The 21,947-nt window shown below is 36.5% G+C and overlaps 1 protein-coding gene across 1 annotated transcript in view; it reads right to left on the reverse strand.

Annotated features, from left to right (window-relative positions):
* Positions 1–21,947, reverse strand: part of LOC134527075 (piezo-type mechanosensitive ion channel component-like) — a 252,374-nt gene that overhangs the window by 218,246 nt on the left and 12,181 nt on the right. Inside the window, exons 3-6 of the mRNA XM_063359411.1 lie at positions 12,335–12,427; positions 10,975–11,094; positions 6,443–6,655; positions 1,219–1,468 (exon numbers count right to left, since the gene is read on the reverse strand). Coding sequence (XP_063215481.1) covers positions 1,219–1,468; positions 6,443–6,655; positions 10,975–11,094; positions 12,335–12,427 — 676 coding nt within the window. The remainder of the gene's footprint in view (positions 1–1,218; positions 1,469–6,442; positions 6,656–10,974; positions 11,095–12,334; positions 12,428–21,947) is intronic.

Consider the following 21,947-nt stretch of genomic DNA (forward strand, 5'->3'; position numbering starts at 1 on the left):
GCATGAGTCGATGCACATGTTTTTGTGAAAATGTAAAATTGAGCCGCTAGCTGTCATTGAATATTTGTTTTCGAAAGGCAATACGCCTACACAAATTAAAAACGAGTTGGACGCTGTGTACTGGGATCTGCATCATCATTTGACACAGTTTTATTTTGGGCAGCTGAATTTAATCATGGGCGTACCAGCTTGGGTGACGATGAATGTTTGCGACACCAAATACTGTGAAGGGGGAATCAGCTCTAAAAAAGGCAACGACTGTTCCTTTGGCCAGAAAAGTGGTGGTGACTGTTTTCTAGGATAGTCATGGAATTGTCTTAATCATCTTAGAAAAAGGAAAAAAAACATGGCAGTAGCAAACTATGTTTCATTACTTGAACAGTTGAAGGCAGAAATGGCAGAAATTGCAGAAAAAGGTCACATTTGAAGAAGCAAAAAGTTCTGTTTCACCAAGACAATGCACCAGCTCACACCTCAGAGAATGACATGGAAAAAATCTACGAATTGCGGTTTGAAATGATTGCCCACCCTCCTTACTAATCAGATCTATATCCAATTGATGGTTTTGTTCCTTAGGCTAAAAGTTGCACTTGGAGGACAGAGATTTGTGTTGAATGAGGAGGCATTCACCTTCGTAAACAACTATTTTGCAGACACTCAGGCAAACGATTGTTAAAAAACAACTGTGTATCCAAAATGGCTGAAATTTCAGAGACTATATTCCAAATCATGCACAAAGACATTCCCCAATTTTTTTTTTGACGAGAACTGCAATCTTCGTGATAATGTCGGAAACTTTTCAAACAACCCTCGTATTTAGCCAGGCCATTAAGGACACATTTGCTCCCGCACTGGATGGCTATGATTGGCGTGCTGACATTAGACATACACCTGAAATAAACCCAGCCAACCTTCAAACACAGGCAATGCTAGAAAGTTTCAACACAGAGCTGGTATGAAAATCTTTTTGCGAAAAATTCATGGCGCTAGCTATGACCCGTTCCTATCCCCCAGTATCTCTTGTTTGTATTGCTGTGTGTAACCATCTATAATGACCTCATCATCGAAAATATGTAAAGCCTCAATGTAAAAAAAAGTTACAAGCAACTGTTTCAGCTTTTACATGGAGTGATTTTAGTACACTGAAATCAGGTTGGCTGGACAGGGATTTGAAACCAGAGTCCTCCGGAATGCTAGTCCAGCATCGTGCGCACCCACCGGAAGTAGAAGTTCCTGGGGTCGCCGACAGCATCCTGGACATACTGCCACTGCACCACACACGCGCAGCCCACGTGCAGCGCCATGATGAGCGCGACTGAGCGAAGGAAGACGGCGAACACCGTGCCCAGCGGCTGGTTACACGCCCACCAGTTCATGGCCCCGAGGAAGACGAGCAGGTAGACAGCCCCGGGCACTGAGGGCCTGATGGCAGCCGCGGTCATCAACAGCAGCAGTGACAGGTACTTCCCTGCGAGGCCCAGCCAACCGTCCGTCCGTTCACCACGACTACTATGCTTCCAAAATCAAGTTCGTACCAAAATTCTAAATTTAAAATATCACTTTTATTTAGTCCCGAACCGAGACCTCATTAAGTTCTGTTTTTAATGGCTTTGTACATTTTAGCCCCATAACTAATAACTAATATTTACGTACTGACAAAATAATAGAAAACGTAAATAATAAATTGTGCAATTTTTTTCAAAGTTAACGCAACTAATACATTCTTACAGAAATAGTAGATATACTTCAGTTACATTTAACTGTTTGTTATTTACCTTAGTTAACTTTGAGGCATGCAGTATCATTATCTATATGGACACCATCCTCTTTGGATTCCAGTCAAATATTAAAGTAATGCATTTGATTATGAAAGCTACATGTGTCTTTATTACATTATTGCTGGTACAACAATGTTAAAAATTTAATTTGCCATAATTGCCTATCTACCAAATTTCATAAGAATCCAATCAACAGTTTGTAAGTTATCATCAGACCAAGTCATATACATACATACATACATACTTTTTTTATAGAGGAGGGAAAATCTTTCAGACGCCTTGATACATGATGGTCGGTGGTGTGGGATTTCCACCCACTAAAAACCCTCCTCTCTACTTTCCCCGTAAGTATTGTAGGGGAGACTGAGCCGGAACCACGTTAGCATTACTTCAACCCAGTCCATGTTACGTCAAAGGGCGTCCGCTCCCATTTCACTGGTCTCTCTCTCAGATTTTTTTTTCTTTGAGAATGTACCACACGTAGGCAGCGATTTAATTCCAGTTATCTTCTCTTTGTATTATAAAGATCACTAGGCTCGCATATTGTTGCTTCGATGTTAGCTCTGTGGTTCCTCCATCGTTCGCACTCGAAAAACGTGTACTCAGCGTCATCAGTTTTGTCCGAACAGTACTTGCACATCGGAGTGCTGTGTAGGCCCAATTTGTGTAGGTATGCGTTGAATGAGCCATGGCCTGTCAACAGTTGAGTCAGGAAGAAATCCATCTCACCGTGATTTCGGTCGATCCAGGTTTTGATGTTCGGGATCAGGCGAGCTGTCCATTTGCCTTTGTCACAGGTCTTCCATCTGTCTTCTCATTCTTCCAGCGTTTCCGCCTTCACTTTTTCTCTGGCTTCCTTTGAGTTTTCGCCGGTAGCTTTGATGTCATAGAGTTTCGCCCTCTCGAATGCTAATAGGTCGATGGGCGCAACCCCTGCTATAACTAGTATGACAGCTTCGGAGACAGTGCGATAGGCGCAAGTCACCCTGAGGGCTCCACACCGTTGTACTGCTGCTATCTTCTGCCGATAGGTCTTCTGCTTGAGAATATCTGCCCATACTTTTGCTCCATACAGTAGGACTGAGTGAACTATGTACTTCGAGAAGAACTCTTCTCTTTTTAGTTCGTAGGCCCATTGTGTTGGTCATGATTCTTGATGGGCTAAATACCGTTTTGCTAACTTTGGTGCATGAACTTTCAAGGTGGTCTCGAAAAAAATAGCTTTTCATCTATCACCACCCCCAGGTTCTTGTTAATGTCAGTGTTGTATTGCTAATGTCCACGTTGAATGGTTTTGGGAACCATTTCTGGCATGTTATCACAACCATCTCTGTTTTACATTTAGCTAGTTTCAGACAGTGTTCCTCAATCCAGGCCTCGACGGCATCAATGGTCGACCGGACCAGTAGTTCAGCATCCTCAACGCTGTCAGCCACTACTATGGCCGCGACATTGTCAGCTAAACCCGTTAGCTGTACTTGCTTCGATAGGGGAATCTCCAGTAATTCATCATAATCTGCATTCCATAGGTCAGGCCAGCTGTCATCTGATAATCCTGTGTGCCTTATGTGGTTTTCACGATTAGCGTTCTTGCGTCGAGATAACCGTCGACTATGGCCAAGTTCTCCTTTTTGATCTTGAACAGGTGCTCCAGTGTGTCCAAGATAGATATACATACATACATACATACATACATACATACATACATACACTAGAATCCCGTTATAGCGAGGTGTCACGGTTCCGGGTTTGATCCTCGCTATAACCGTGTCCTCGCTATAACCGAATTGGACAAATTTTGGCCCCCTAAAACTAAAAAATAACCGAAAATAGCATAAAAATTGTGTTTAAACCTGTATAATTGGAAAATAACAGGTTATATTAACAAAATCTTAATTTCTGTGAGCAGATGTGTGAATTCTCTTTAAAACGATACCCCATAAGTACGGATGTGATCACCGATTGCGTCAAAATAACCAGAATACCCTACCACGCCACGTAAGTACAGCATCTCAGCCCGCGGCCGACACAGCATTGTCCTGCTATCTATTGTCGACGCGGGCTGTCTGCTGGCGGCCATGTTGGTTCGGGATGTTGCTAAACAGGTGGTGCTAGTGTAGCGCGACGATTTAATTCCTTACAAAAAAGCAGGAGTGCGGCTGCGGCAACGCACGTACGCTTCAAACGAAATAGTCGCTGGAAAACTATACTTTTTTCATTTAAAGAAACCTGTCAACATTTTTAGAAAATAAATTTGGGATTAAACTCAAACCATCACCACCCCTTTCCCGGACAGATACCCCAACAACTGACCGAAAAAAAAGTTACAAGAAAACTGTCCCAGCGATTCGGAAATAAATACGGTAGTGCTACTAGAGGTGTAAAAGTAACGAAAAAATGTGTTCCTGTGTGTATTCGTTACTATAACAATTAGTACTCGTTACTATCGTTACGTTACTCGTTACTTCTGATACCGCATAACATGCTATGTTATGTTGCAGCAACGAATCCAGTCGTCTTGCGTAAGCGTACCGTACTTATGATGTCGCGTAAATAATAATAAATAGAATATAAACAATTAACAATATTTGATAATTAATAGTTTTTGTTAACCAAGAAACAATTAAATCTCATTAGAGCGGCTTTTTAATATTATCTCTTTTAAGATGATAACCAAAAAAACGTGAAAATACGCGATTATAAAAACAAAAACTTTAATATTTCTAATTTGTAAAAACTACTTTCTTACGTTGTTTCTGTTTCAATCTCAAACTTTGTCTACACACGGCACAGATAACTAACGGAAGTTTGATAAAAGAAAGAAAGGATGGGATTCTATTTTTAAAGCCACGCACTTAGGTGGCGACTGCAAGGCTGAAGAATGTGACAGGCGTCAACGGCAAGATGTCTAGTGGCGAGCGAAAGGGGTGGAGATAAAGCAGCAAATAACAAAAGCGCGCTTCAAGCGATCACGCCGTAAATTCCTCAAAAATACCTCGTTATAGCCGTGTTCTCGCTATTACCGTGCTCGCTATAACGAGATTCTACTGTACATACATACATACATACATACATACATACATCACACAGACATACATACACACACACACACACATACATACACACATACATACATAACATACATTCATACATATACGTATATACATACATACAAACACTGATTGCAGACCTTCTGCTCCCTCATCAAAACAGTTAAATCAAATGACTCCAGAACAGCAGGAATTTACACATAAAATTGAGCAGTTACAAGAGAAGGAACAGCAAATACAGGATAAAATAGAAGTAGTATCCCAGGAGTTGGCTCACAAATCAGGCAAGATGTTATGAGTTATTATGGAGACCTCGCTTAGCTCAGAACAAAAATTAATAATTTATTGATCATGTTTGATTCCATTTCAAATTCTTACACTTTGAAATAAAGAATAATCAAATAATTTCAAAATGGAATGAAGCTAAGAAGCTTGCAGGCTTTCACAGCCATTGTTCATTTAACGCTGTTGGCTTTCGACGTTTGAGCCGTGTCAAAGTGGTAGATTGTACCAACATTAGACTCTACACTGCTGCGGGCATCTTAAGGATCTTAATCTTGTAGATGCTTGTTGCAATGTGTAGCGAACCGTCGGTACAATCCATCATTTTGATGTAGTAAAGTTGTTGCATATCACCTCACGTAACTATTAAAAATGGGGTTAAGGAATTGTTGCAAATATTAATGTCAACACATCTAGTTTTAATATGTTGATGAGCTGCACATAACTAGCCATATTTTATTTCAAGACGTGTACAATGAACAGTAGTAATGTTTATGTTTAGATGGCCACAGAATCTGCAGTCTGGAAATTTTTTGATCACTCGAAAACAAGTATAGAACCATTATCAACCACTGCATTAATAAATTTCTAAAATTTTGAAGAACAGAAAAAAACTTTTTATGAAGTTGAATTTGTGTTTGAATAAGATTAAAACTTAAAATATTGATATTCACACAGGCTTATTGAAAATACTATGTCAAATATAATCCTTTAAATATTCCACTTAGGCTTCAAAACAACCCTTTTGAATATTTAAGAAGTTAATAAGTTACCAATTTGTGTTGTGTGTGTACCATCATGTGTGTTCCGGAGGTGTAAAATATATTCTGAGTAAAATGTACAAATTATGTGTGCGGTGTGTTTAAGATGGTCCTTCCTGCTTGGGCTGAAGAAATGAAAAGGGATGTCAAAATTTTTTTCTGTGATTTATGACTAAGTAATTTCTAGATCATAGTATATGTATTATTTCTTACTTATATGTATTAAGAATTCTAATAAAAATGAAAACTGTGACTCACAATTTGACTTAATTTCAAAATAGTTTGGCAATATTCTCTTCAACTTAGTTTAGGAAATAAATTTTCAGCTTCCCCCCCCCACCCCCCCCCCCTTTTCCATCCTACCAAAAACTCTCCAAAAATTGCAGTGGATTTCAAACTATTGGGTATAGTCTCGGTGCTGGTGAAGTGAGACATGCCATGGGTCAGGTAGTGAGACTGAATTCATAACCCTCGACACATACAAGCAAGACACCTCAGCAATCTTGAGTACCAAAAACTTACAATATTTAATGATGACATCATATGCACTCTTATTTGACTATACACATACCAACAAACAAAAGAAAGTTTTTGTAGCGTTCGGATGTTTTTTTTTTCGAGCAACCGAGCTCTGGAAGAATGATTACATGCAAGATTATGTAGACAACCACAGAGCACACGAGGGCCACCATATCTGGTGCCACGAGACGAATAGCAGTGATTACTTTAACCTCATTCAACTTCAGGAATCCCATGTGACGGAAAACTGTCTCCAGCATTTCGCCTGCAAAAAAAAAATTCCTGTTAGCCGACTGTCTCAATAATTATTATTTTTTCAACAGGAAACTTTAAAAAATAGTTAAATCATTCTAATGACATATACCAATAGCCAATTTCACAAAACAATAAGTACTCAGGTTTTGAAAAAAAAAAAAAAAACAAAACAAAAGGGCACGTAGAGTACATGTGTGACAAAAGTGAAACTTCTTGCTTAATAGGAATAGAAAGATATAAATTATTAGTATCTTTGTATTGAACAAAATATAATAACTGAAAATAGTAAGAATGTGCACATGATCTCAAATAAAAAAAATAAAAAAAAACATAACACCAATTAAAAATAAACCTATCCCTCACTTAGCACGGCTTCAGATTGTGCAAATTCATTTAGCGCCATTTTAATTTTACTGCCCCAGTCTCAAATAACACATCTGTAAACTTCAGTTAGCACAAAATCTCAGCAGGCAAAAAAAAAAAGTCGAGCACGGGCCATGAAGTCTGTTTCAACTTCTGTGAACATGTGCTGTGGGATATATTTAGCAAAACAGGGGGGGCGAGAATCGCGCGCAGGTCTGTCTACGCTATCGGCTGTTGTAAAAAACATCAGCCGTGGAAAGTTAAATTGCGGCTATGGAGTGTAGAGGACCAAACGTTTTTTACGTCCGTGCGTATGCCACCGTGCTATAACGTTGTCGCCTGGCCACAGACCGGGCTGAGAACTCAGTCTAGCCAGTGGCAGGTAATTCACTCAAAAAAAAATGCAACATCTGCCCATTTAGATGCCGGTAACTGTACGTGCTTGATCACTCATACTGCACAGTGTTCAAGTATTTGAGACAAAACTAGAAGTATTACGGCACGCAGATTGTCATGAAGGTCAAGCTTATGTTGGTCGCACTTTAGTTTTAAGCAAGTCAACTGTGCGCACAATCGTACAAAATAAGGACTCTTATCAAAAGTTTATATAAGTCTGATGCTGTTGTTTATACTAGCAGGAATATATTTGACATTAGATACCGAAACAGAAATGAACAGATGATTCATGTGGAAAAGGTTGTTAAATGAATGTTGCAATGAAAAAAAATTGGCTTGACAGGATTGGTGTGAACCAGGTGGTGATAGCGAATAAGCTCTTTAATTTTTGAAAAATTAAATTATAATTATTCCGACAATAATATAGCCTTGCTATTTATGGAAAGAAATGCTTCAGAATACTACACGATTTCGAATAACACAAACATTTTTAGGAACAAATTAGTCGTGCTAAGTGAGGGATAGGTGTACTGATTTACACAAGTAATTCAATAATAATATATACATGAAAGAACAATATTTTCTACTGAATATGGCCCGTGGCATGATGTACAAAAATAAGCTCAAACCCTGTTGTGTTGCCCTCTGCCCAAATACTCCCTAAAGTTATCGCGTGGCGTCAAGTGCAGGCGGGTCCCTACCGCCGTGACTAGCCTATGCCTACAGCATTGTATGGTTAAGCCTGAGCCACACACTACCACGTGGAGCTCGCTCAAGGCTGCTCCACTGATCACCGACCGGACCAATGGCTCCAGAATGGGGATAGCTCGACATGCCACTCCCAAGAAACAACCGCACGTATGCAAGTGCGCAAGACCACGAGGGCAGAATGCTCTAATGTGTGAGTGGGAAAGTGCGCAAGATGGCAAGAGTGCAATAGTAAAAGTGTGCGAGTTTGCAAGAGAAGTGTGTGCAAAAATGTGTAAGTGTGCAAAAAGGGTAAAAAGTGTAAAACAGAGTGCAAGTATGCAAAAGTGTGTCCAAGTGTGTGTCAATGTGTGCAAAATTGTGCAAAAATATATAGAAGAAAGTGTGCAAAAGTGTGTGCAAATTTTGTGCCATGCCATCTCCTCAGCTGGTTCCCCCACCAGGTACCTAACTATTTCCCTCCTCTCCTGGTTCCCCCACCACATACCTAGTTATTTCCCATCATGTGATGGAATTTTCGTTAACCTCAAAAATTGTTAACCCTTTAACAAATAAGTTTAACTTAAAAATATTTGTCAAGTATAAATGTACTTGGACTTGTCTGCAACAAGTGACCAACAACAAATGTAGCTTATACAAGTTGTCTACAAATAGATTGTGAATCAATTTCAACACTTTTTGAGTACCTTTAAATTCTCAAAACTTTTTTATACCAAAGGCTCATATATATATATATATATATATATATATATATATATATATATATATATATATATATATATATATATATATATATATATATATAAAATAAACTGAATTGAATACATTATAAAATAATATTCACAGGAAAATTACTATTTTTTTGTTAGAAAGTTAACCCTTTCCTGCCTAGAAATGTAAAAAAATTGAATTTTGTAATTTTTATTTCATTTTTATATTTAAGTAGGCATAAAAGGAGGCCATAATTTTTTTCAAATTTTTTTATTTATATTTAATATTTTTTTTTAATGAATGACTTTTAAGTCCTGACAGGCATTTATCATATGTCCAGCTCAACAAACAAAAAAAAGGGCGCTCCAGACTGGTGCAGTGCTGCCGTTTTAGTGCTGCAACCTCTTGGCTGTCAATCGAACTTCTTCGACAACTGGCAGAGCGGAGCTATACAGGGACCCAGAGGTCCCGACAGTCAGCATGTGGTTTCAAACATGCACACACTATTTCTATGGGGCTTCAAACATTGTGGGACTCACAAGTACTGCCAGGCAGGAAAGGGCTAAAACCTTTTCACAGATAATTTTCCCAAAATTTAAGTGAACAGTATGAAACCATTTTTATATTTAATGTGAGACTATTAACTGATGTGAGACATAAAAAAAAAGCAATATCCAGCCACAGATTGCTGGATATTGGAAGTTTCGTGAATTCCAAATTTCAGCACTATTACTGTTTTCTTCATTACTTCCTTCATTATAAGTCCTTCAGTTTAGGCACCTTTTTATGGCTTTTCTGACTTCTTTACATCTTGTTGTATACAGTTATCGGTAGGGATGGGCCAATCAAATCCTTAACAACCATCAAATCCTTAGTATTTAAAGGATTCTATATTCGAGGAAAAAGAGTTGAAGGAAAATATTAAAGGAACTAAAGTAAATTAAAATATTCAATACTGATAACCTCTGAAATTTAATTGTCAATGTTTTACTTCATACTTATCTTGTTACCATTCCCCAGGATATTGTACTTTCAACATGCAATTAAATACATAAAATATATATTGATTCTTGAAACAAAATTTGCGAAATAACCATTTAAAGGGTAAAATGTTTGAAAAGCATAGTTAATATTTTTCATTTATTGTACAATATTTTAATTTTGACCTTTGAGACCTAGATTCGGATTCAAGGGGTATATTCGAGGTATTCTGGAATTCAAATTTGAGATTCGGATTCGAGAAAATTAGGTATTAGAGAGAAAACACTATAATATTTTTTATATTGCAACTGTTATTATTAACTAATTTTTACATTATGACATTGTTACATTTTTCAAGTGCACATATATATGCTGATTTATTGTATTGTTTCAAGTAGTTTGTCATTTTGATTACAAATTATTATAATGTAAAAAGCATCATGTATCAGTCGAAATGACACTGTTTTGGCAAAGTAAGTAATATCGAACAAATAAGTGTCATATTTGTTGAAAAAAGTGCTAACTTTATGAATAAACAGATTTATAAGAAATAAAAACAATAACACTAAAACTCCTGTTTTAAAAACTAAACTGGCCTACAAATAAAACCATACAATCTTGTCTCGATCTATAATTTGTTATTTTTTTAAATGCTGAGGGGATTAATGAGATAAACAAATTTATGCCGGATTTTTAAAATATTTGCATTTCCGAAACTTAAACAACAAAGAAAAGGGAATGTAACCATAATTTACTGTCAAGGGTAGCTCAAAAGCTGGAAAATCGCTCAGGCCCTTCGCCGTTTTTTTTATTACAGACCCACCTATAATGTGAAATGTAGTACCGAAAATTCAATTTATAATGTAAACATAATTTATTGATATTTATGGTTCTTACTATTATTATGTTAATGATTTTAAGATTAAAAAAACCATTGTCAAAATTAAAGTTTCTGGTTGGCTTAAATATGTTGTTTTAAAAAGTAAATTAACCAAATTTTCTAGGGAACGGCTCAAGAAACTCACTTTCCTATAGGGGCTATTCCATATTCTGCAGATCCCTCTGTTTGGTTCCTTTCCAGAATATTAGGGCCCTGCAAAGTCTAGAGCCGTCATTGTTAACCATAATTTACCAAATCTAAAAAAAAGTAACGTTAACTATCTCACTTACAATCTGGAAGTATATGTCCGTATGGAGGCATCGTTACGAGCACGATGTGGAAGGCGATGTGACCGCAAACCATAAGTAAACTGACTGCGATGACCACGTACAAGAAGACATCAGTTGGACCTGCAACGTAACACCGCGCACACAGTTCTGAGAGTTTACCTTCTTCCGTGTGTTCCAGTGAAGCTAGTTGGTTTTTTTGAAAAACTAAATTCTTAAAGTAATAAGCACTACCATCATAAACATTTCGATCTAGCGGCATCAAAGTTTAGGAAAAGAAACTACAGAAATAATATTATGTAGACTTTGTCCCTATTTTGGAAGTATGGAATATAATTTAGGGCGCGGTTACACGGGACCCTGAACTACTTCAGGTGAACATGTTTAAGTAAACACGTTTACAAACGCGAAAGTGTACGGTTACACGGTAGTTGCTGAAAAGTGTGTTTAGCTCTAAAACCGATTGTCTACTGTCAACGAATGACTGTGTTGTTGATCTCTATTTTGTAATTGTATCCAGAAAACGCGGGATTTTATCACTTGTTTATACAGCATTATCAGCAGAAATGGAATGTTTTTTCATATTGCTCAATATTTTTTTTTGTTTTTACAAATCGGGAATTCAAACAACATGCACAGTAAAATTTTAAAACTTATTTATTATTATTTTTTGAGCGAGAGTACCTATCTCAGTTTTAAGAAAATTAAGGTCAGTATCAATTAAAAAATATATATATAATTATCTGTTGATTTTTTTTTGTTGCATTCGGTAAAATATTACTCGAACTTGTGCCAGAAACACTTTCCATCTTGAATTTCTGCAAAAGACTGTTTATATTCCAAACAGCCAATCAGAGGCTAATGTAGAAGATATGTCGATCTGAACTACTTTGCCAACCTGTTTAAGTTAAATGGGAAATGGCCTCGAACGAAACATGTTCAGACTGTGTGTAACCGCACTCAACAGCTGAACATGTTCACCTGAAGTAGTTCAGACTCCCGTGTAACCGCGCCCTTAGTTCAGTTCATTTTCTACACAAAATTATTCATAATATCTTCAATTTTTTTTTCATACATCTTCTATCTTATGCCTTGCCATAAAATATAACAGCATGCAATATTTATACAACTAATCGGCTTGACAGTTTATTGTATAATCAAGGCAATGAAAATACACACATATATATATTTTTTTCATTTTAAGCTTCTGTAACTTTAAAATACAAAAAAAAAAATTTAAATTCAATTTTGAAGGAAAAAAATTAATCATTACATTTTTAGCACTAATATCCAAAATGACACAAACTGAAGACATGAATAAAATCATACTTCAACAACATCAATATATTCTCCTAATACAAACCTGTTCTTGTAAGTGTAGGAAGTCTTATAAATGGAGATATAGTAAGCAGCAGAAGATATACAATGGACATGACATTCCGTCTAAAATAGACACCTGTGAAAATATAATCATGTACATGCAATCAGCAGAATCATATTTACTTATAGCAAGTGGGTTTGCTAAAAAAAATAAATAGTAAAAATTAAATAAATCAATAAATAAATTACTTCCTTCTCCTTCAAACATCTGCAAAAAGCTTTTAAAGCTGCCCCAAAAATTACAAAAATAAGCCTACTAATGTTTCTGAGGCCCAAGTAGCTAGACTCCTTCCTCTCACCAAGATTAGGCAGATTCAAATATCAACAAAATCAAATGTGGATCAAATAGTTAAATGGTTTACAGCAATATCTGGACCACCAAAAAAATACAAATCTTTCGGATTCATATGATGACTACACCACAAATGTGAAATCTTCCTAATGGTATAGTTTATTTATTGAAATGGTGCCCATACCATTTGAATTAGTTGTATGTAAAAATTTTTACAAGATTTAAAATATGTGCATAGTGTTGCTATAAAAAAAGTTATGTCTTGAAGTAGTCCCATTCTTGCAGAACTACCCCAAAAAAGGTTCCTATGATGAAATTGCTATTGTAGAAATCCCACAGAGTATTTCAAGGGATCATTTTTATTGCAGAAACAATTTTCAAAGAGGAACCAACCAATCTTTTTTGTGTAGACACTGTGTCGCGGGTTTTACTAAGGACACAGGAAAACCTTAACAAGGAGGAAAAAGGGACGTTTGCGGGTGGTTATGAAATTAGTTGCTAAGTTAAATTCGATCCAATAACAATTTATTGACAAACTTAATGACACCAAAAGGAATTGCATTGATTCTCAAACTGACATAACACTTATACAAGTCGGGTTCTCGTTGAGACGAACTGCTGTGGCAAGTTCCCACTAGAACACAAAACGCACGAATTAACGCTACGTGCTCGATTCCTGAACAATTAAAACAAACAAAACAATACCCTTAATTGTGGCGAGCCGTCCGCTCGTCACAGCTAACGATCAAAACGCCGTCAATTTCAACTGCTAAGGCTATACCATTTACAAAGTTACAAGGACCATACCTAATCTTAATATTACTGAATGTTACACCTAACACAAATACAGATAGTTACAGCCAGAGGTTACAATTATATACACGCAACTAGTCGTGTAACGCTGTCAAAGTTTATAGGTTGATTTTAGTTACTCTTCCCCCGGTACCATGTGAAATTCTCTCCGCATTCTCGTAGCGTAAGTCCGTTATCTTGTTCACTGTCTCTTGTGGCTACGATTCTTCGTTACCGGCGGTAGAGTTAGAGTCTAAACTGTGTAGCGATCTGATCGCGATAGTGTCCTGATAGTGTCGTGATTGTGTCAATACTTCCGCTCGCTCGGCCCTCACTGAAGTTTGCTAATCCATGCCCTCTTGGCCTTGTGGCCGGACCTTCGTTTTTATTTAATGTTCTTACTGAAAGATTTTATGCCTAATCCAGCGACGCTTCCACAAGAACTGTCCATATCCTGGGTTACCACTCGGAGAGGTCTCACCCAGTCGATGTCTTGTCGGTCCTCAGGCGGCAGCAACTCCACGGCGATTGACGGTGTAGGCCGGCGAGCGGTGTCGGAGCAGCGAAGCAGCCTGCTCAGCTGGATGTCCCAGTTGTTCTGCATATTGATAGTCTGGGCGCAAGCCCTTTTATACTCGCAGGCTTCCCTGACGAGCTGGAAGAAGAATAGTCTCGTCTATTCGGGGGAAGCCCGCCCAGCTCACTGTGTTGCTGGTGGTATGCCGTGAAAGGTCAGGGGTACAATACTTCGCAAGTGTACACAGGTACACACGTTACAACTGTTAATGCAGAAATCACAGTAACAGAGAATTCTAATTACTGCATACATTATATCTACAGAACTTTTTATAAAATTACGTTAGTGAAGAAATCTCACTGATAGAGATTTTTATGAGGACATAAATTTTAAAAAAGTTACCTATGAAGACATGGTTAATGGAAAAATCAACAGAGATTCAAAGAGAACATTGTTAACGCATAAATCCTACAGATACTGCTAATTCAGAACAAATCCTCCCCCTCCCTTCAAAGATATGTCTATGAAGACGCTGTTAATGCCGAAATTCCACCAACAGAGCTTTATATAACACATTGTTAATGCAGAAATTTCATCCACAGAGCTTCTATGAGGAAATGGTTTATGCAGAATGTGAAGAAGGCACTTGCAACAACAGAGACAAAGAAGAATTAATAACAGCAGTGACTGCAAGGACAGGTAGTTATGTTGTAACTCTGGAGTGTAAAGAAATATTATATTACTACACAATCTGATTTTATTGACAATAGTACATACTCTTTTTTGTTGTTATGATATCTACTACATGTAATATAAATTTTTTTTAGCATAACAATTATAAATAAAAAATTTTTTGTATATTAACCGGTATTTTATATATTTATCACTTTTACATATTTAGTATAGTCTTTACTAAATTATTCAGACTTAAGAACAACTATATTTTAATTTATAAAATAATCAAAAGCACTTACCAACAGAAAATTTCTTGACATTGTAAAATAATGTTTTGAACCAAATCGTAATCAAAAGAACTTTGGTAAACATTTACAGCAGCACATTATTTAAAAACTAGAGTTTTGGTAGTATTGTTAATATTAGGCCTACTAGTCAACTATCTACAATGCCTGCTCACGAAAGCATTAATTATCTATCAGATATGTGCACTGTATTCATGTATAACTTCAACGAAGTGCGAGTAAAGATGAGCGATAGCTATCTTACCTTCCAAGGCTAAAAACTGTCATGAGTTTCAAACTAAAACAAATAAAATTTTTACATATTTTTCAGTTGTAATGCATATGGCTGTACACTTGTGCTCTAGCATGGACAAAATCAAAATATAGTTTGTCTAATACATTTAAACACAGTTAAACATTATCATTGCTGTTGTATCATAGATTATGCTGTTTCCATGAGTAAAATAAATTGACGATATATACCCGAAAGGTCATACGGTTGAAAACTGAAATAACACCAAAAGGCATGTCAATTTGCTGCATAACACTGAAATGCAAGTTAATACACCATACAGCACCAAAATGCAACTAATATCAAAAAATTAATCACAATATTTAATCAAAATTAACTTAAAACACAAAAAAGTAATCTTAAAATAGTGTTTTAAATTCAATGAATGTAATTGATTTAGCATGAAGTTTGTACGGAAATGTAAGTACTAAATGAATTGGAAAATTTCTTACCGTTTTGATCTTGCAACTTATTATTAGTAACTCAAATTTTTGTGTTTTTAATAGTTAGAAGAGCTTATTACAAATTATTATATTGTAAAAGTGCATCATGTATCAGTCAAAATGAAAACGATTGGTGAAATAATTATCAGTTGTGGCCCAGTGACAGTTCCGGCCAAGTGAAAGTTGCGACAGTGTGTTCAGGCTAATGGACGTGTTTCAGGTGCACTCCCCAGTCTTGATAATTTTGAAGTGATTACGTTATTTAACTACCTTGTTAATGCACAGCATTAATATAATTAATTCATCAGTACTTGATCAATTTGATTTTGCGGGTTTTAGTTTAACCCGTAGTGATGTATCTATAATACATCCAGGACAAGACGTTAGCGAGAAGATTTTTCGGTCTGCAACGAAAAAAACAACTTTAAAATCTCTGGTAACTCAGGATCAACTGTCGAAAGATACCCTCAATTTTGAAATAACCAAGTAGGAATATGTGGATATGGAAGATTTATTCAAAATCATGAAGACAGTATGTGAAAAGGTTGATGAGTTTAAGAATGAGAACCTCATCCGCATAACCATACACATGGACTCTGGAGCGCAAACAGCGGAAATAAGGCAAGAATTGATTCATATCAAAGAAAAACTATATTCCAACAGAGATCATGAAACTTCATATAGGCAAGCCTTCAATAAGCCTTTCGTCACCAAGCTAGTGGACAGTGCTGATTCTCAGAGTGACTCCAGTAACAGCAGTCCACCTCATGACCTACTTTCCAGTATGTGTGATTCGTACAGCACCAAGAGTACTAAATAAAACAACAAACATGTAGACAGTGATGGCTTCACCTTTGTGCAACACGAGTGCAAATACAAATCTACTGGTCACCCTGAAATGAAACATGAAACTGAAAAGAAGAAAACACCTAGGTAAGTGTGTATCAGAAATATATCCACTCTAAAAATGATACTTAAACCTATACATAAAAAACCAAGGCACTCTTTGTAACTGGATTTGATCCAGCTGTGCAAGAGCAAGAAATCGTCTCACTAATATTATAAATGTGAAAGTTTGGATGGATGTTTGCTACTCAATCACGCCAGAACGGCTGAACGGATCTGGATGAAATTTGGCCTACAGCAAGCTCATAACCTGGATTAACGCATAGACCACATATTAATATGAAATTCCATCCCTAAGGGAGTGAAAAAGTGATAATTTCATTTTATAACAGAAAAAATCATAGGTCATTGACATACAATTAGTGAGTGAGTGTCATTTCTCTATGTCTGCCACATGATCATACACATAGTAAGGTCTGGCAAATTCATATTTTTCTCCTGGGTGAGACCAGCCCGCTTAGTGGAGCTCGCAGCGGCTAGAAAAATAGAGGCGCTAATAACAGTCAGAGTTGCCTTGAATTTTAAACGCCCATCGATTGATGTGTTTGTCATGTCTTTCATTTTAGTTTGTTTGTGCCGTATGCATTCCTATACCATTCATCCGATTGCAATGAAAGTTTGGTGAGTTGTTATGGGCATGCTCGTAAAGGTTTCTGAGACGGTATAACTATTATGTAATAGTTGGAATACGCCGATTCAAAAAATGTGTTTATTTCATATTATATAGCGGCACTTCGTCTGTGTTTGTTGTATAAGTGCGCACGCATGACACAATTTATTTAAATATAAAATAGAGACAGAGATAGCGTGATATATATATATATGTATAATTATATATATATATATAGAGAGAGAGAGAGAGATAGAGAGATAGAGAGAGACAGAGTCATAAGTTGAGATAGAGCAAGGTATATAGAGAATGAAATGGGTTAGATAAAGAGATAGTGGGAGGTATATATATGTATATATGTATAAATAAAGAGATAATAGAGATAGAGATCTACATAGATATATATAGATGTAGATAGAGATAAATATATATTTAGAGGAATGGATAGATGATTTGTATGTGTGTAACTACTTCAAACATATTACAAAACAAAACTGAATGAGGCATTGCAATGCATGCCTAGCATTAGATAGATAATGGAATCTTTTTAATATTAGTAATGCTATTTTTCATCTTTTTTCTATAGTGCTTTATACAGTCTATATTACATACAGACCACCATTGGCAGAACGTCTGTCAGGATCTGAAAGTGAATTAAATTATTTAGCACACTTGACATTCAAATTAAGACGACAATTACTAACTACATCTGATTTCGAAAAAGGTCAATGATCCTAATGTGGTTTCGAATTTTGCATAGTATTTCTCTAGTGTGTCTAATCCTCCCATAACTACCTCACTCATGTCTTCCGAAACTATATCCGTGTACGGGAGTACGTGCCAGTATTAAACGTATTAATTCTAATTGTCTCCTTGTATTTTTTGCACCGACCACGTGGTAACCTATACCTCGTGAGCAGACGTGTGGGACGCCTGGAGAGCCCACTATTATGTGTTACATCATAAGAGTGCCCGACGTTGAGAGCGGGTCAGGTCTGAGTGTACTACGGGAGTTAACTGAGGGTCCAGTCTTGCCTCACACGGGCGACGTCACGCCCTGAGACGGATGATAGCCGGGTCCATGTGCCCTTCCACGTGGTGGCGCCCATTACCAAACAACACCGTAGCAACCCTCTCGAAACCCGAACCCCGAAAATTTGTTACATTACCATCAGTGGCGTACAGTTTATCATCATAATGGTCGTTCAAAATTTGAATAACTGACTAATATCAGTTGGAAATGTATAAATATGAGAATTGATAAACATGTTTAGCATTTGAAAAATTATATTTTTAGTAATCTCTTTAGGTATATTAAGATTTTGAAAGAATCTATTTTGTTGATGTATAATGCTGCACAAAAACATACATAATAGTGACTGTATTTAACTTAAATAAAACCATCATATGAATAAAGTACATACAATGATTTTATGCTGATATAATGAATGATAAAATTTATTTTTAGCAGTTAGCACATGTGTAGAGTAACCATTGTTAACTGTAGCTGTATTTTTGGAGGAAAATAAAAGTTGAATATTCCAGACCATTTATAAAGTTTCAGATTTTTTAAGGAAACTAAACAGTATTTTTGATGGTTATACAAAGAGAAATTCCTAATGTTTGTATTATTGTAACAAATCAATTATGTTCAAATTATCACGTTGAATAGATAAACAGTTATGTTTCAAATAGTGTACATTAAGAACATTTATGATATTTCTAGCCTTTAAATATTCTAACGGTGTTCTGTTCACCGATCATTTTAAAATATGTAGAAAAATTACTTCTCAAAAGATTGTTTACTGCTTCACTCTGATATTCATGCAATTAATAACAGGTGCAATATAATTTTGTTATACTTGATAAAGAAAAAAACCAAAATAACAAGCTTAACAAGAAAATATCTTCCTATTAAACATGATTATATTTTGGACAACATTCTAATCCCAAAATCCTCCTCTTGAAAAAAACCTTGGTATTATGCTAGATTCCAAATTATTTTTTCATCAACATGTAGACTCCACAATCTATAGTTCCTGTAGAATGCTCACCCTAATAAAATACATCACTTCTTATGCCACCACTGTTGATACCATTCTATAACTAATTAGATTTAAACTAGAATATTGTTCAGTAATTTGAAATAGTATTATTATATATTGTTATGAACATGACATTAGCCGGGACACGTGCAGGTGCAGAGCTGGCTGGTGACTGCCGCAATATGATATTTGCCGTGCGCGCCTGGAAGATAACAAGGATTGTCGCTTTCCCCCCTCCTTCCCACCACTCCCCGCGCGGCGCCCTGCCTTTGACACGTAACTGACACCGGACAGCTGGGAGTTACGCGAGCTGCTGACACTTGTTTTGAGAGATTTCTACCGTCGTGTCGGTGCGGAATGACGCGACTGGCCCCGGCTGCTCTCATGAGTTCTGGAATTGCGCCGGGGCCTATATATATATGCCCGAGGACGCCGGCCGGGGTGAGTCAGTGGAGTTCAGGGAGAGAGTTCAGGCAGCAGCCTTCCCGCGGCGGAGCTTCCAGGGCAGGGAGTGAGTACGTTCAGTGGAGTCGGGAGTTTTTCCGCGGCGGAGTTTCCGGGCAATAGTGTCGCGGGCGCGGCGGAGTCCCGAGCGAAGTTGCGAGCAAGGCATTGAGCAGATCCTCAGTGGCGGCGGAGTGCTGCAGCGAGAGTTGCGCCAGAGGTGCGGCCCAGCGAGGTGTGGGATTGTGAGAAACGAGTGCCTGGAGGAAGCAACATTTTTTTTTAAGTACAATTGATTAATTGGCATTTTTAGATTATTAGCTAGTAATGTAAATAGTGGCAATAAATAAAACTGTGTGTGATAAAAATCTTTAATTGGACTATCATTTACGAACCCGCAGTGAATCGTAACAATATGATAGTCTTAAAATGGAAAACATTCAAAATAAATCAATCAAACTTATATTCAAAAATGCTTTCTCCAACCTAATTTAGCTTCTCTCTGATCTGAAAATTTACAGAGATTTACTCTTTGTGAAAAAATTATATAGTTCTAAAATTAATTGGCACTATATCTTAGAAAACAATGGCTTAAGAGTTCCTCAATTCCATAGCCGTTTGACCTCAACTTTATGTACCCTGAAAAGAACAAACAATATTTTATTTAGACTCATAACAAACTATAACTGCCTTGGTATCCTTTAAAATAAAAAAAATTAATCTATATAGCAATTATCTTTAAATCAATTATAATAACATTAAAATTGACATTAGCACTTAATGATATTTATCTTGTTAATTTTTTTGGATGTAGTACATCTTTACTAGTACCTATCTATTTTTTTCACGTGTAATGTTCATATATTCTGTTTCGTGATTTAAATTATTTTTTCTCATTTAACTAATACGTAGCAGAGTTTTGTTGTGCCTTTGTGTTTTTTTTTGTATTTGTTTTTTTTTTTTGTTTGTTTTTGTCAACAGTTTCTGCATGTGCATAGTGACTGCCAATATATGCTGCCCATCTGCTGGTGGTGCCTACCTACATCCAGTCCCTGCATAATCTGTTTGTGCATGTAATTGTTTTTTGTGTGCACATCACAAAAGCCTCTTGGCTTTTAGTGTGCATGTCACAATTTATAAATAAAAAATAAAAAAAGAGCACATGTAACTCAGTACATGTGATATACGTGAAATTACTTTGCAAATTAAAATCTCAACACGTAAGTATATCGTAAGGAGTGAAACTGCACAGAGTGAGAAACAGAGAACGAAGACGATTTTATAAATAAACATGAATTAACAAAATTATAACTCACTTCAAAATAACTGCTCAGGATATCAATAATTATTGGTCAATAAATTATGATTAACTGATTATAAATATCACTCACTGTTTAAAACACACCCACTATAAAGCAAAACTGTGCATGTAACTGTTTCTTCAAACAAATTTGCCATTCGGGCCATGCCAAATCTCTGAACAAAATTAGAAATTCATAACAGGTACCACTATCCATATGGGAAACGCAGGGACTGTCTCAACAGTGCTGTATACACTGCTGTTTGAACAAGGAGGAATGCAAGTGTGCTGATAGCAAATATAAAATTCAAGGCACTCACAGCTAACTGTATAGGATACCTATATCTATTTTCTGAAACAAGTACATGCACATACTCTCTCTTATTCTTTCGTTCATCTAATACTCTTGGTTATAATTTTTTTTTGAGCAAGGGACAAATCATTGTACAAAGAGGAGAGCTAAAATAAGCCCAGCAACGTATATAGCATAGTGCTCTCTCTATATCTCTTTGGCAAAGAATCTATTCTCAGTCCTTTTTGTACCAGAAACGTTTCACAACAATGGTTCACGAAAACATTGCATTAAAATTTGGCACTGAAACTTATCTATCATTGCACCTAAAGAAGTTTCACTTTTAAAATATATAAATAAAGGCTATGCAAATAGAATTGACATATGCATTAAGCTTACTCTGGCTAAATAGGTACCTACATAGTTTTGTTACTAATAAAACCTTTTGTTGTGTGTCCTCCACTGTCGCTGGACATTTTAAGTGATCATTTGAATACAGAGTAGGTTTGCATAGGATTTCTCTGTCCATGATAAAAATTATTATCAGAAGAAGATATGTGGCAATGAGGCTTATAGACCAACCATCGTTCTGACTGTTTTCTATACTGTTGGCAGAATGTGTTCGCATAGGAGATTCAGGGCCTGATTTAGACCAGACATAAGGGCAAATAATCAAAAAAATATTCCATTTGGATAAATAATTT

The sequence above is a fragment of the Bacillus rossius genome, chromosome 1 (assembly GCF_032445375.1).
Source record: "Bacillus rossius redtenbacheri isolate Brsri chromosome 1, Brsri_v3, whole genome shotgun sequence".
In the NCBI taxonomy this organism is placed as follows: Eukaryota; Metazoa; Arthropoda; class Insecta; order Phasmatodea; family Bacillidae; genus Bacillus; species Bacillus rossius.